General features: G+C 31.6%; 1 protein-coding gene across 1 annotated transcript; it reads right to left on the bottom strand.

Moving 5' to 3' along the window:
- Positions 1-6,543: 6,543 nt before the first annotated feature.
- LOC144547061 (uncharacterized) lies at positions 6,544-7,672 on the bottom strand. Its single transcript, XM_078295671.1, has one exon. It carries the CDS (start codon positions 7,556-7,558, stop codon positions 6,659-6,661), a length of 900 nt encoding a protein of 299 aa, XP_078151797.1. The 5' UTR covers positions 7,559-7,672; the 3' UTR covers positions 6,544-6,658.
- Between the last annotated feature and the right edge of the window lie 8,180 nt (positions 7,673-15,852).

The following is a 15,852-nucleotide window of genomic DNA, read 5'->3' as shown; positions in this document are numbered from 1 at the left end:
CAAATTGTTGGTGAGTTGAATCCAAGTTGATTCCGAACTGAGTTATATGAATCATGAGTTATTTTGTGCATCCCTACTTGGCATGCAGGACCAAAAGGTCTATGACATACACCCAAAACTAAGTCTAATTTTGTACTGCTGAATAGTTTAATTTTACATATATAGAGTTTATATCATCCGAGGTACCTGCTATTTAAGAGTGAGCAAAATCTTAGAACATTCATACAATTGGATGGCTATGATTTAATCTCGCATGCTCGAAGGTCTGCAAAGTAGCGAGCACAGAAAATAACAAATTTATTCGTGAAAATTGTTGAGATTCGGCGAAAATTCATTCCGCAAAAACTGACACACTCTTTATTTCCAGGGATACCCTTGCAACCTTTCGTTCTCAGTCGAGTGTTTTTTTTCCTTATACTAGTTTCTGAATACATCAAGGACGAAGAGGGGGAGTCCTATGAGCCTGACTATCGCGATTTAACTTCACGAGTTCACGCAAGATCCTTCTAAGCAGTTTGTGCGGTTCTGTAACCAGGTAGGAATACCTCTTCTTATCCCTCATTATTTCTATTTGATTGATCGATTATTTTATTTTTGAAATTAATTTTCTAGTTAAGTGAATTAGCCATTGGCATTTTTGTTGGGCTCATTTTCACATTCTCATTTTATCCAATTATCTCAATTCCTGTGTTCAATTTTTGAATAAAATAAGAATTTGAAATTTGTCTCTTCATTTCACCCTTTACCAGTATCCATTTTGTATTCTCATTTTATCCAATCCCAATTCATGTGTTCAATTTGAAAACTGCAACAATCCTAGTTCAATTGGTAATGAGGACGTTACATTGTCTTTTCAGTTTGAATACCTTTGTTTTGTAGATTAAACTATGATAGTATAGATTTTGTTGTAAGCATGTGCTGTAACCTGATTCAGTTTATACTTGATGCTGGTACCTGATTGATATTGATACCATATTTGGTTTATACTTGATTCTGGTATGTGTGGAGCCCACGTCCAGTTAGACAAGTGTTTACTTGAATGGTGATTTAAAATATCGATTCTTAATTAATAATTATTTAGCCGCGAAATGTTAATTTCTTTTTTGAAATTTCGGATGTGTGGAGACTGGGCTGGGCTCTAATTCGAAAAAAAGGCTGACAAATTCGGATTCCCTATGTCTGAATACTAGTGTTACAAACTAAAATGGGAAAAGCGGTATGGCAATTCGCTGCCATTCGGGACCCAGCACTTCAGCCTAAACTTTCAAGGGCTTTCTGAGTGGAATCTAGTTCAAAAGAATTTTGGACAAATTTTATTTAAAGTCATGTCCAAACTGTCCAATTTGGATACGGATCCAGTTGTCGGTCTGTCGGAGCACGAATAATTAAGGACATAGAAGATAGTCAGATACAACGTTTTGTTTATTAAGAAAAAAATAATAATACTAACTAATATCAAGGTATTAATTTATTATAATATAGACAAATAGTAATGTTAAAAAATTTCCTCAAAAATATTAATTTTTTTAAATAAGGTCTTCCGTATTTTTGACCATTTTACGAAAAATTAATATACATCTATCTGGATCTATCTAGGGGTGAAAACAGTATAGATAATATATGATATGTATTCGATATGTATTCTAAAATTTAGATGTAGATATCCGATATCTAAATATCCGTGTGGATAAGGATACTGATATGATTTTATGTTTTAATTATCCGTATCCGAATAGTAGATATATACTATATAATTTAATATATATTATGAAAAATTTATGCTATTCATCATTACAATTAAAAAAATATTACGAACTTTTAATATTTTTAATATTATTTTTATAAATATCCAATATGATTTGAATTCGTATCCGTATCCGTATCTGTATCAATTTAATATCAGTTCCGTATCCGTAACCGAAAAATAAAAAAAGGGATATGGAGAGTTGTTTTTATTGATATTTACCTAGACAAATTATTCAATACAGATATATAAAGTTCACAAGTTCTGACAAGCATATTATTAATATAAAATTTTGATAAAAAATAATTAAATTAAATTAATTTACTTTTGATAAAATAATTAAATTAATTAATTCCTATACACAAAATTTAGACTTTGGACTTATCGTAGTCGCGCACTTCATCATCAAACGAAAAAACATCAACATGAGTAGGGGCTAAAGTCAACATTTCTCCAAGAAATTAATTGGTGCAAGAATTAATACATTGACCGTCAAATTGAGACCAAAGTCCCGTGTTTGTCGCCACTCGCCTCATCCCTTTGCGCATCACCTAACCATTTGAGTTTGAATCTGGCCCGTTCGCTATTTATTAGCACAAATCTTAAAGACTTCATGTATTATAGCTCCGAATTGGATTGGTCATTTGGTCCGGATACAAACTCAAACAGTGAGGTAATGCAGAGATTTTCAGATACCCAGGGGCACGGATCTAATTTAGGGATGATATTGATCAAATTCATTCCGATATTTGATCTGGGTTGTTTGATTTGTGTTAGACTGTTGAGCTTCGCACATCCGTTTAGATTTACCAGATGAATTGCGGGTCCTTCGATTTGCATCGAGATTCGCACATTCTAAAAATGCACAGTACAACTTATAATTTTAATTTTTTACACAAATTTCAACGTTGATCAAACGATCCGGTTCAAACATCGGACTGGTTTGATCCGCGTCAAAATTTGCGCATCTGTTTTAGAAGAGGGTTCAAATGCCTCTATTTTTGATGCCTCCATCATGTCTCTATTTTTAAAAACTTTAATAACTCAAAATTTAAAATTTAAAAGTCAAAATAAAACCGTTAGATATGATCTACATCATTTTATCTATACACTTGTAAAAAATTATGGCATTTCAACTTTATTTTGATTGCCATCGAGAGCTTGTAAAAATGTACTAATGTAAATAATTTCTAGACATTGATTTTTCAACTAATCGATCACATAAAAAGAAAACCGAAATGTGATAAAAAAAATTTAGCACATAGATAAAATAGCATAGATCACATCTAACGGTTTTATTTTAAGGTTTATGATTGAAATTTTGAGTTATTAACGTTTTGAAAATAGAGACATGGTGGAGGTACAAAAAATAGAGGCATTTGAACCCTCCTCGTTTTAGAATATGGTATTATAAATTTAGTTAATTTTAACACAAATCGAATGATTAATTATATATTACATAATATAAGGTTGGGGGAATTATGTTATTTTTGCATATTTATTTAGTAATCCTCAAAATCCGGTTGAGGGGTCGTGTGTTTCCATTTGGAATTATGTGATACGTTGGAGAATGAAGGAGGATTACTTTACAGTGTTTTCCGCGAATAAGAAGTCAGGGGATTATTACCGGAATTTATTAAAGGGGGAATTTTATGTATATTTATAAAAAAAATGTATTTTCTCTCTAATATTCATAATATCATATTTATCTTTTTAATTTTAAAAACTACAATTTTATCTAATTTATTAACTTTTCTATTAAAACTTATTTGAAAATTATAAAGTATATATTGTACCCTTATTAAAAAAAAATGTAGTATATTGACCATATTGTCTTCTAACCAATCAATATCTGAGGACAAATAGTTCATTTCTCTGCCCGCGATGCATACATAATAGTATTTAGGCTTATACTTGTGTATGTGTCACAACTAAGAAAATGAATGATTTACTTTCAAAACCGACCAACTATAAGATTAAATATTTCTCTTAAACATACTACATATTTTTCATTCGATCACTTTTTTTTTTTTTGAAAAAGTGGGTTTTCCCACCGATTTCATTAGAAATCATATAGTCTTACTGTAACCAGCTCCAAAAATCTAGAACTAGCACAGTTTACACAAACTGGAATCATTCCAGTAACAAAAACAAAGGCAAGTCAACCATACTCCAAAAGCTAACAAGAAAAGAAAATACAAGTCAACACTAAAACTAAAGATAGCACAGAACCAATACTGGTACTAAGCTAAAAAAAACAAAGTAGAAAGGCATCAGCTATTGAGGAACTCTATCCCACGCATAGGGATTGTATCTTCTGGATCCTGTATTTCTGAAATTAGTGCCAAATCTCGGACCTGAGAATCCACCTCTGCCCCTAATGGTATCATGACCTGGCATGGCATGTCATTAGTATGAAGAGGTAATATTAAAGATAAGTGCAACATAGAACCATCATTAAGAGTCTTAGACCAAAAAGATGCTAAAGAGATTATCTTTGAACCAACCACCTGCAATGTTGGCAAAGAATGATTTTGAAAGCAAATTTTGTTACGTTCAAGCCAAATACACCAAAGTACAGCACCCCTAACCAGTTCTACGACTGGCTTGTTTTTGAGAGGGATAGCAGCATTAAGAAACCAAACATCGTCCATTGAGTAGCCATCAAAAATAAAATTATTGTGAGCTGCAATCCATTTCCAAATTTGAATAGTGAATGGACAATGAACAAAAAGATGGTCAGTGGATTCAAAAGCACCACAAAAAGAGCAAGAAGTATCACCAGTCCACCCTCTAGATATGAGATTTTCCTTAGTCAAAATTTTGTTTCTTTTAAGAAGGTAAAGGAAAATTTTAATCTTGAGGGGGATTTTGGAGGACCAGATTGAAGTAAATTCATTATTGACTATACCACCATATTCGAGCCAGAGATAATAAGAATGTACAGAGAATGCCCCTTTAGAGGACCATCTCCAAAGTAATGAATCTGGTAGGCTAGAATCGGGTTTGCAGTCAATCAATAAGGAAGATAAAGCATTCCAGTCATTTAATAACACACCAGTTAGTTGTCTATTAAAAGAAAGATGTAAAGAATTATTTGGAAAAGCTTCAATAACCAACAAATCAGGATCAGCTGATATGTTATATAAATTAGGAAATAAACTAGCAAGTGGATGTTCTGAAATCCATCGATCATGCCAAAACTGAATAGTGGAACCATTTCCCAATTTTCTAGAGAAACCCACTTCAACTACAGGTGCTCCTTTAAGGATACCCTTCCAAAAAGGTGAACAAGTGGAAGAAAAACCATAAGGACCATATTTAGTCAACACAATAGACTTCCATTTTCCAACAATAGTGGAATCATGAAATCGTACCCACCACTTGGCCAATAAGGCTTGATTAAGTCTCTTTAAGTCGATAATACCTAATCCACCTTGATTTTTACTTTTACACACAATTTCCCATAACACCAAGCAATATTTTTTCCTAACAGCATTACCCCCATACCACAGAAACCGTCTTCTTAATTGGTCAATTCTCATTCTGATCTTAGCTGGCATAACAAATACAGATAGCCAATAGATTGGTATAGACGACAAAACTGAATTCAAAAGAGTAATCCTACCACCATAAGAGAGAAGTTTACCTTTCCAACCTTGAATCCGAGATTCAATTTTATCTATAACTGATTGCCAATCAAGAATGCTTGGTTTTTTATAATGTAAAGGCAAACCAAGGTAGGTAATAGGCAAACCAGTCACCTTACAACCGAAGAGCTGTGCCAACTGATCCCCTTCATGTGATTGTAAGTTAAGGGCAACCATCTCAGATTTAGCATAGTTGATTTTCATCCCAGAAAGATTTTCAAAAGCTATAAGATGTAATTTGAGAGCTAAAACCATTTTGGGATCAGCTTGCATAAAGTCAATAAATTAACTAACTTTGTGAGTTTTTTAAATATAGAAGGGCAAATATGATATTATGAATTTTAGAGGAGAAAACACGTATTTTTGAGGTTTTTGAGGGTATACATAAAATTCTTCCTCTATTTAAAATTTTGATAACAAAATGACTAAATAAACAGGAACATATAACAGAACATTTGACACTTCTATTAAAATTTGAAAATGATTTTAGCCCCCAAATATAGCACATAAATAAAAATGAAAATATGCATGGCAAGATATTTTGATTTTTCTTTTTCTTTTTGTGAGATAAGAAAGATGTCAAACTCCACAGCCGTCGCTGGTACCTGAATTTTTATTTTTACCATCTTAAAAAAAAAAATGATTTTATCTTGTCTGGAGTTTAAATCTTCAGACACATATATGATCTGCCTTTTCAAATTACGGACAGGACAAAAATTAAATTTTCAGAAGAAAAAAAAAGTTGATTATTTGATTTTCTTTTAAGATGATAAAAACAAAATTTTCAGTCGCTGGTAATAATACATGTCGTATCTCACTTGATGACAATAAATAACTATCAATCCCAAACATTTTTCTTTCTTTTCGTACAGCTCTGTTATGTTACGTGGCTTACACGAATTTGAGTTATATATGCTGCTCTTTAATTAATTAGCTGGTCTAACACGAAATCGCATGTAAACGACGTATTCCATTGACCTTTCAATTAAAAATGCTACTTCTGCTACAAACTTCCAATTGAGATCTAACAAAAAGTTGCACTTCAATTTTGTTAATTGCCAATTAAAAACAAAATCAGTTCTCTACTCGAAAGTACAATATACTATATTAAGCATAAACATAAACCAAAACTGCAAATTATTTAAAAGATATATACATAGAAGTGCGTGCTGTATATACTCAATAGGATAATCCATGCCAAATGAATAGGAAAACTAAGAAATATAATCTCAAAAAAAAAAGGAAAAACCAGAAAATATATACACTAATTATTAGAATTTGCTCCATTATTTCCCCTCTCCAAATCTTCCACCACTGCATCATCTTGAACTCTTCTCAATGACTTATTGCTATTAACTATCCTTCGAAGTGACGTACTTAACCGTGTCGACACCGATGTCCCCGCCTCTGCTTCCTCTTTCGTCGCGCTCTGATCTTGTGCCGGTGCATCCGGAACCTCTACAACTACTGATTGCGAGCGTGACCGCGATCGCGATCGTGATTGCACGTGTGGTACGGGGCTCACCTCAGCACGGCATACTGGACATGACGCATTCGAAGCCAACCACTTATCTATACACGCAACATGAAACACATGACGACATTCCGGTAGCATCCTTACAACCTCCCCTTCTTCCAATAAACTCAAGCACACCGCACAGTCAACGCTGGCTGTGCTTGGTGTACTATTCTCACTACTATCCGCTTCGACTTTCTGATACTGGAAGGATGGGATGGATGAAATTGCGGTGCGATCAAGGCCGGGTCGGGGGGAATCGGAGGTACCAAGGTTGAAGGTTGTAAGGCGAAGGAGATTGGCTGTTCGGCGGCGGTGCTGCAGCATGTGACGGCGCCTTACATAGCGGAGATATAGATGGAGAAACAGTACTAAAGAAGCGACTAAACAGAGACAGACCACGGCTACGGTGAAGAAGCGGGCGTAGTTGTTTCCACCATTGCTGGAACTACCTGAAGAGGTATTGGTGTTGGTGTTGGTGAAGGGGTTGAAAGGAGAATTCCCTGAACTATCGTTAAAATTGGGGAAGTTCCTACCAGTCGGGAAATCATTGTTCATTGGGCTAATGACTACATAATGCGTTGGAGGCTGTGAGGATGGTGGTGGCAGTGGCGGTGGCGATGGGGGGTTGGCATCATTACTAGACATGATTGAATGGTTGTGGTTTTGTGACTTGTGATGGTGTGTAGAGAGAAGTACTGGTTTTGTTTGGTAAGTAGGAGGAATTAATTTAAGATTGATTTCATTGTTTATAGTTGCTGGAAAGCAGGGGAAGAATGGAACTATGTGTGTTCTGGGTCTGGACTTATTTTCATTCGTTTGGAAATTATGCAATTTTTACCAGAAGATATGTCTATTTGTATTTTCAGTCAAACCCTTTATATTTTCATATTTGCAGCTACGCTAATACTAACATTGTTTTGCAAACATTATCGGTCTGTTTAGTCGATGTAAAAAATATAATTTTAGTTGTAATTTACAGTTTATTTTTTTTACTTTGTATAATATTTTTAAAAATAACAATTGAATATACTACAAAGGTCAGAAAAGCATTAAAACTATTAAAAATTTATTACATAAACACTATAACTTTATTAATTTAAAAAAACTCGCAAACATCATGTAATTTTGTAAACAAAAAATTGGCGATATAAATCAAACAAATTAAGTATTGGATATTCATGTTCCAAGTAACTTAGAAGTTACAACGCATCCACAATAAACAGAAGTTTACATTAGTTGTTTTTTATGGATTTTTAAATATTGAGAAAATTTAGTTGCTATTCATAAAAACACTGGGTTCTTTTGTAAAATCACACTTTGATAGCGTAAGAGGAAATTATGCATTTCCATTCGGGAAAATCGGGATTGGTGATAACATCATTGACTATAGAGTATGGACATATATTATAAAATATTGAGAAATTATATCTTTGAGAGCTGTCAGTCACATATATAGTCAAATCTTTGTTCCTTTGGTTTTTGTTCATACCTACTACCTCACCTACACTAGGTAAAAGGGTTAGATAATTGGATATGAATCTGTTGTTTTTTCGAATCTAACCGTTTAAAATTTTATATTTACGTATCTCTATGAAAAAACTTTTTTATGCATAAATCTCAATAAATTTAAACGGTTAGATTCAGAAAAGCAGCATGCTGTTTTTCTTATAGAAAAGTAACATAGTTCATTCCTAGATAATTTGTTATGGTCTGTGTTCCCTTTCTCCGTTTCTTACGTGGATTAACAGAGACCGTCTGACTAACATGCTTGGAAATTTGTATCTAATATATTTCTCCATTTACCAAGTCAAGCTTAGAATTTTTCTTATATTAGAAAATGAATTTCAGTTCTGATTAGTTTGATTGTGGATCTAATAAATGTACCCAAATTTGTAGTAAACAATTACCGTCAAGAAAGTGTATAAGGTTAAGCTTGAGAACTAACTCATTAAAGAAAGAAAATGAAAAGAAAAGGAAAGACGATAACGAGTTTCTCTTCTACATTTTTAAATTAAAATTATCATTTTTAAAATATTAATATCTCAAAATTTAAATTATAAATGTCAAAATAAAACCGTTAAATATAATTTATGTTATTTTCTCTATATACTCACAAAAAGTTAACATATTTCGATTTTGTTTCTATGTGAATCAATAAGTTTAAAAATCGACGTCTAGAAATTGTTAACATTATTACATTTTTACAAGCTCTCGATGATAATCACAACAAAGTTGAAATGCCATAAATTTTTACAAGTACATAGGTAAAATGATATAAATCATTTTCAATAGTTTTATTTTGACTTTTTAAGTTTTAAATTTTGAATTTATTAAAATTTAAAAAAATAGACTTAATTTTCTGTGCGCCCTCCAACTCTTTCTATGTTTCTTATTTATCCCTCAAGACTTTAATATATCATATTTACCTCTCAACTCTGAAATTCTTTTTTATTTACCTTATAGTTAGCTCACACATCTTAAAATTTATGTTTCCCATTATACCCTCGAGTATCTTCTTTCTTCTCACTCCGTGTCTTTTTTTTTTTGTTCATTATGTGAGTTACAAATAATTGCACATAGCAAAAATTTAGTAAACAAGCGCTGCTGCTACTCAAAAAAAATTTTGTGATTTTTTTTTTTGAGAAACAATTTTGTGTGATTTGTATCAATGATTTAAGCAATGACCAAAGTCAGCCATATCAATACAAGTATTGTAATTGCTTTATGCTTATTGTAAATTCATACAGTAAAGATGGGTAACTGATGGGATTAGAATCCACGAGGATTTTAGAAGTTCAGCTTTATGCAATTTGAGATTGAAATATTCACCTACTTTCTTGTAATAGTTATAATAGTTATAATAGTTGCTATTCGGAATAGTTATAATAGTTGCTATTATCTATTTTTTGTAAATATTGGAATAGCTACTTTGAAAGTGTGAAGAGGGAGAAAAAAATGTTTTTTTTCTCGGATTTCCGCTAACACAGTCCCGAAATTATAAAATTAACACCTCTTTTATTATCTCCACGTCGTGACAATTCATTTGAGACCCCACTTGCCTATCTTTCATCTTAATTAGCACTTTATTAACACTATTCTTTATCGGTTACAGCTATTAAATATTCCAAATTTATAATCCAAACAACATTTTTACTAATCCGAATAGCACTATTTTATACTAATATGAAAATCACTATTTATTTTCTATTCTAATTTGTTATTTTTAAATTTCACTATTTTAACTATTCTAATTTCCATCCAAACGTATCGGAGGGGTTTTCTTCAGAAGAGAGGGTCGTGAGAAAGACCAGAAATTTAGGCAAGTATAGAGACACTCCTTTGAAATAAGAGACAATGTGTGGCAATTCAAATCGTTAATTAGACTAGGAGTTGGAGGTTGAAAGAAAGTAGCCTATGAATTCAAGGGTATGTTCTGCCCTTTATTCACATGTGGAACAAATGTGGATAAAGAATGTATTTCAAATGACTGTCAATGAACGCAATTAAATTGGAGGGGGGACACCGGGTGGGAGGGGAGGGAGATAAGATCATAAGAGAGAGGTCCTATCTTAAATTTTAGCAGCAACAAGAGCAACAAAGAAATAAGTGAGGAGACGAAACAAATAAACAAGGGAGAGGTATCATTATGTGCTTTAAAACAAAGAACAAAGAACAAAGAACAATTTTGTCTTTTATCTTCAAAACAAGTATTCATTAAGGAGTTTCATTATTTAATTAAAAAGTTAATGACATGAAGGGCAAATTAGAAACAATTTAAAACATTGAGAGGTAAATAAGACATATTAAAAACTTGAGAGGTAAATAAGAAACTATAAGAGTTTTCAAGAGTATATGAAAAATTATCCCTAAAAAATAAAGGCAAATGGAGTTAAAAAGAATAGAAACATTTGAACCCTCCTCCATATTGTTACACTTCAACTCCCTTTTTTTTTCCTCTTAATCATGTAAATAAAAAATATATATAATGTTGACACTTGACAGTGGTACAAACTATTATGTAAATAAAAGTTTTACATCCGTTTCATTACGTGAAACATTAAGCTATAACAAAATTATTAGTGTTGCAAACATTAGGACAAAACAAATTTATTTAAGTAGCCAAAATATAAATTAATACAAGATTGAAGATAAAGCCACTTAACTGTTTAATATTTCACAAAAAAAAAATTCCTCTAACTTAAATGTACACTTTTTTTTTTAAATAAAAATTGAAGATAAAGCCACTTCACTGTTTAATATCTCACAAAAAAAAAATTGATATGAATTTCAAATCTGTAATTTCTCATACATAGAATATTAATTACCTTTGTCATCAACTAATTCACAACTTAAATACACACTTTTATTTATGCATCGTAATTAATTGTAAAAAATTAAGTTTGCCGATAAATATAAACTATTTTTCAACAACCTACCTAATTCTTTCTTTTCCAACGAAAAATAATATTTTATCTCTAAATAAAAGAAAATCCCCCTCTTTTGTCCTCTCCAATTTTTCTAAATTTTGTCGGGATTTGCACTGAATACTTTATAGAATCTTACCTTGTAGCCTTTCACGTAGCGGGTCAGTCTTCTCCGTCATCATACAATGTTAAGTGTGAGTCTCATTGTTTGTTAAGAACTTGGAAATTACTTCTTCTTCTTCTTCTTTTTTGAGATGAGAACTTGGAAATGACTACTACGTGACAACGCGCATCTTCTGCATCACCATCTTACACTATAATTTTCTGTGACCAATTATCTCTGACATTCATGTTGAAGTACATAATTTCGTATGTTTTCTATTGCTATACTAAAGATTATATGGAAAAACGACACAGGGGTTTAAGTTCGGCAAACAGGGAGCGGCTTGGCTGGTTACCGAAGCGTGCAGACCAGCTGACCAGGATCCAACGACCAAAACTCTTACATCATACAAAAATGATTAGGTCTGGGGCGGACTTTTTTATTTATGAAAATTTCTTGAAAATAATATAGGATTATTGTCTTGAAATTTTGATTTCATTAAAGAAATATCAGTTGATTAATACGTCGAATTTTAAAGGAATTAAGAATTTTTTTTTTTCCGATTCCTTATGTGAGATCAAAAAATATATATTATTTTTATATAATTTCTATATATAAAATATTTTGAGTCGGAGACAGTCCGATGTTCGATAGAAACTGTTTGATCGGCATCATGATTTATATACATTTGAATTGCACGAATTTTGAAGTTATATGTGTAATTTTGATGCCGATCAGACAAGTTTGATCTGAATTCGTCATAAATTTATGGTATAAATAAACTTATTTCTAAAATATCCGTTTAATTTTTTGCGGCCAGGATGAATTGGATATTTTTTGACGCCATTTCATTAATGTTCCCTTTTTTGAATGATGGACCCTGAAAAATTGATGGTTGATGGCGTAACGGATGAAAAACCTAGATTGATATTTTCATTCTTATATATAACATATATATATATATATATATATATATATATGGGGTAAGGCTAAGGTGCTATGGGTTGCATAGAGACCTACGGTGTTACGGCTCAATATTTGAGTTTTTAAAATTCAAAAGATCGATTCGAACCGTTCATCTTGTTCTCCATATCAATATGTGTTTGCAGACCAAATTTTACATTTTTTGAAAATTTTTTACTATTTTTTTAGATAGGTAGAAAATCAAATATCTGAATGGTGCAAATTTTTTTAGATCAAGTGATTTTCTACCTATCTAAAAAAATAGTAAAATTTTTTCAAAAAATGTAAAATTTGGTCTGCAAACACATATTGATATGGAGAACAAGATGAACGGTTCGGATCGACCGTTTGGATTTTGAAAACTTGAATATTGAGCCGTAGCACCGTAGGTCTCTATGCAACCCATAACACCTTAGCCTTACTCTATATATATGTCCTGATACATATTCATGACATGTAAATTGTATTATTTTTTAATTAATTCTAATACTTTTTATATTTTTTAAATATTTTTTAATAGTTTTAATTGATTAATAACTAATTAGTTATGTCTAAATTATTTTTATTTTTTTACATTATTTAAAAAAATATTATTTGTCATTTATATATATATCATATAATATGTTATTTAAAAAATATGAGTTACATGTAGATGTTATTTAAAGAATACTATTTGTTATTTAGTGTAATTTTTTATATAAAAATATATTATTTTGTATGAATTTTTTTCCCCTCTTATAATATATTATAGTTGTAACGTACATGCACGATACTGGTCTAAATAATGTGCGTAGGCCATACGATATTTGATTATTCAGTTTATAGCAAATAAGATGTGTAAAATCTCATTTTTAAATTTGGATAAAACAAAATTAGTTCATTGATTGGTGGATATTAATCTTACGGTAAAAAGAATCAAGGATCTTGTGCCATATTAATGTGCTCGCTTTATATTATCCTCAAAAAGTAAGATAATTGGTTGCATATAAACTTATGATCTGTGTATGACTCTCCGGAAGTAAAGAAAAAAATAAACTTAAATTTTGAACCAGTGTTTTTTATTTTATTAAAATCATCTGTTCTAGGAAAGAAAAATTATCTGCATATTTTATATTAAATTATTCTCTGTTTGATAAAGAGTACTCACAAATCAGATGCCCCCAATGAAACATGCAGCCGCAAAGTAGAGTAGAAATTAAAAAAAATATATCATAAAAATAAATATTGATTTCATTCAATATTTGAAATAATGATCCCCTTTTCTTTCCCGTGAGCTGCTTATCTGAAATCCTGTGTTTCCATTCAATGATTGAGAGGTTGCCTACCATTAAAGCAATTGCCCTTTCTCACTACTTTGCAAAATTAGGCTGAATGATAATATTTGATTAAACAACAAATCACAAATATGAGTTCACATCCGGTAAGGTAACATAATATTTCTATTTAGATGCGGACCGTTCAATCAGAATCTGCACGTATATTAAAGGGACTCCGTTTATCAGACGATTCGGATCTCAACAGAAATCTTCTGTTACTTTAGAGAATATGGACTCCACAAATATGTCTTTAGCCAAACAGCAACAGCGGAAAAGTGATAAGACTTCTATCCGGCTGTTTCGCTATTTCGTTTCTGGCATTTTCGAAACATGACGGAAAGCTCGATTCTGGAAATTTGGATTATCCGCCTAAAATGAATTATTTTTGGCTGATCTTGTTTCACTGTTTAAAACAAACTCCTCTATATACGCTCACTCAATCAATACTCAATTGGCTCCATGGGGTCAAGTCGTAAATCCTTGTACTCCAGGATCAGGTAGAAAGCCACGCTTCTTTTCCTCTGAGGTAACAGAATATTTATTGTTATATCCGTACCGTCCGATCAGAATGACAGAATCCACATGAATATTAATGGGTCCCGGACTCCCGCGCATTCTATCTCGGGTCAGATTGGCCCAGATATTGATCGGACGGTTCGTATCTAATCGGTAATATTCTGTCACCTTAGAGGATATGCACTCCCAGGCCTCCCGGCTAGGGGTGTCTATGGGTACGATACGAGTAGGGTGGAACTATTTTCATATCCATACCCATTAAGAATTGATCTTACTCATATCCTACTCATACCTGTTAAGAATTTGCCTTACCTTATCCTATTCATACCCGTTAAGTTTAGCGGATAACAAAATGGTAGTGGACGAATAACAAATAATACAAATATAATAGTTTTATTATTTTTTTCAAATAAACCATCAAAACTTATCCGATTTTTTTAAAAATACTCTCAAAAAACATGATTTTATTAAAAATAACCAAGTTTTAGTTAGATTTTAAAAAATACCCTGGCCGCATAAAAAATCTGCGCTCCGGAATTTATTTATTTTTTTTTTTTTTAGAGTTTGAGTGATGATATCTCACAAGACTGTGAAGTTTTATTCAAAATCTTCAAACAGATTGTGAGATATTATCTCCAAAAAATTGCCTGAACTGCTGAAAGAGTGTTTCTGAGTCCAAACTTGCACCTCTCATTAACATAACAAAACATCTTCAAAAATCATGAAAATTGACTGACATATATTCTTGACATTGTAGAACAAGACTGTAAAGTTTCATACAAAATGTCCAAACAGATCGTGACATATCATATCTCAAAAATTGCCCGAACTGCTGAAAGAGTGCTTCTGACTCCAAACTTGCACCTCTGGTTAGCATAACAAAGCATCTTCAAAAATTATGAAAATTGACTGACATGTAGTCTTGACATCGTAGAACAAGACTGTGAAGTTTCATTGAAAATCTCCAAACAAATTGTGAGATATCATCACTCAAACTCTAAAAAAAAAAAAAAAATTCCGGAGCACAGATTTTTTCTGCGCTCCGGAATAAAAATTCAAAAAAAAAAAAAATTCCGGAGCGCAAATTTTTTCTGCGGCCCAGAATAAAAATTTCGGAGCGCAGATTATTTCTGCGGCCAGGGTATTTTTAAAAATCTGACTAAAATTTGGTTATTTTTAATAAAATCATTTTTTTAGGGTACTTTTAAAAAAATCGGAAAACTTATCATATCATACATATGCAATTATAATTACTAATATAAAATTAAAATATAAATATACAATTAGTTCTAAGTAATAATTTTTTAGTAAGCAAAAAAAATTAAAAGCACAAATATCTCTTCTAACAAATTCAATTTCTTAACTAAATAATAAAACATTCAAATAAAAAATTAAAATGTTTAGTATAATATTTTTCTTATGATATAATTTATTTTATATAATTATCCGTTATCCAACGAGTACGAAATAACCTTTACCCGTACTCATACCCTTTTATCTAACGAAAAAAAATCCTTAAACATATCCATACCTAATAATAAGTTAAGGATAAAAAAATCTTAACCATATGCAACTTATCGAAAATGATACGTTTAGGATAAACGGATAAACGGGTGT

Source organism: Carex rostrata, chromosome 30, assembly GCF_964058835.1.
Source record: "Carex rostrata chromosome 30, lpCarRost1.2, whole genome shotgun sequence".
In the NCBI taxonomy this organism is placed as follows: domain Eukaryota; kingdom Viridiplantae; phylum Streptophyta; class Magnoliopsida; order Poales; family Cyperaceae; genus Carex; species Carex rostrata.
This window is presented reverse-complemented; position numbering and strand designations above follow the sequence as displayed.

What these genes read in the sequence shown, in the direction of transcription:
- LOC144547061 (XM_078295671.1), bottom strand. Translation starts at nt 7,558, where the DNA reads ATGTCTAGTAATGATGCCAACCCCCCATCGCCACCGCCACTGCCACCA.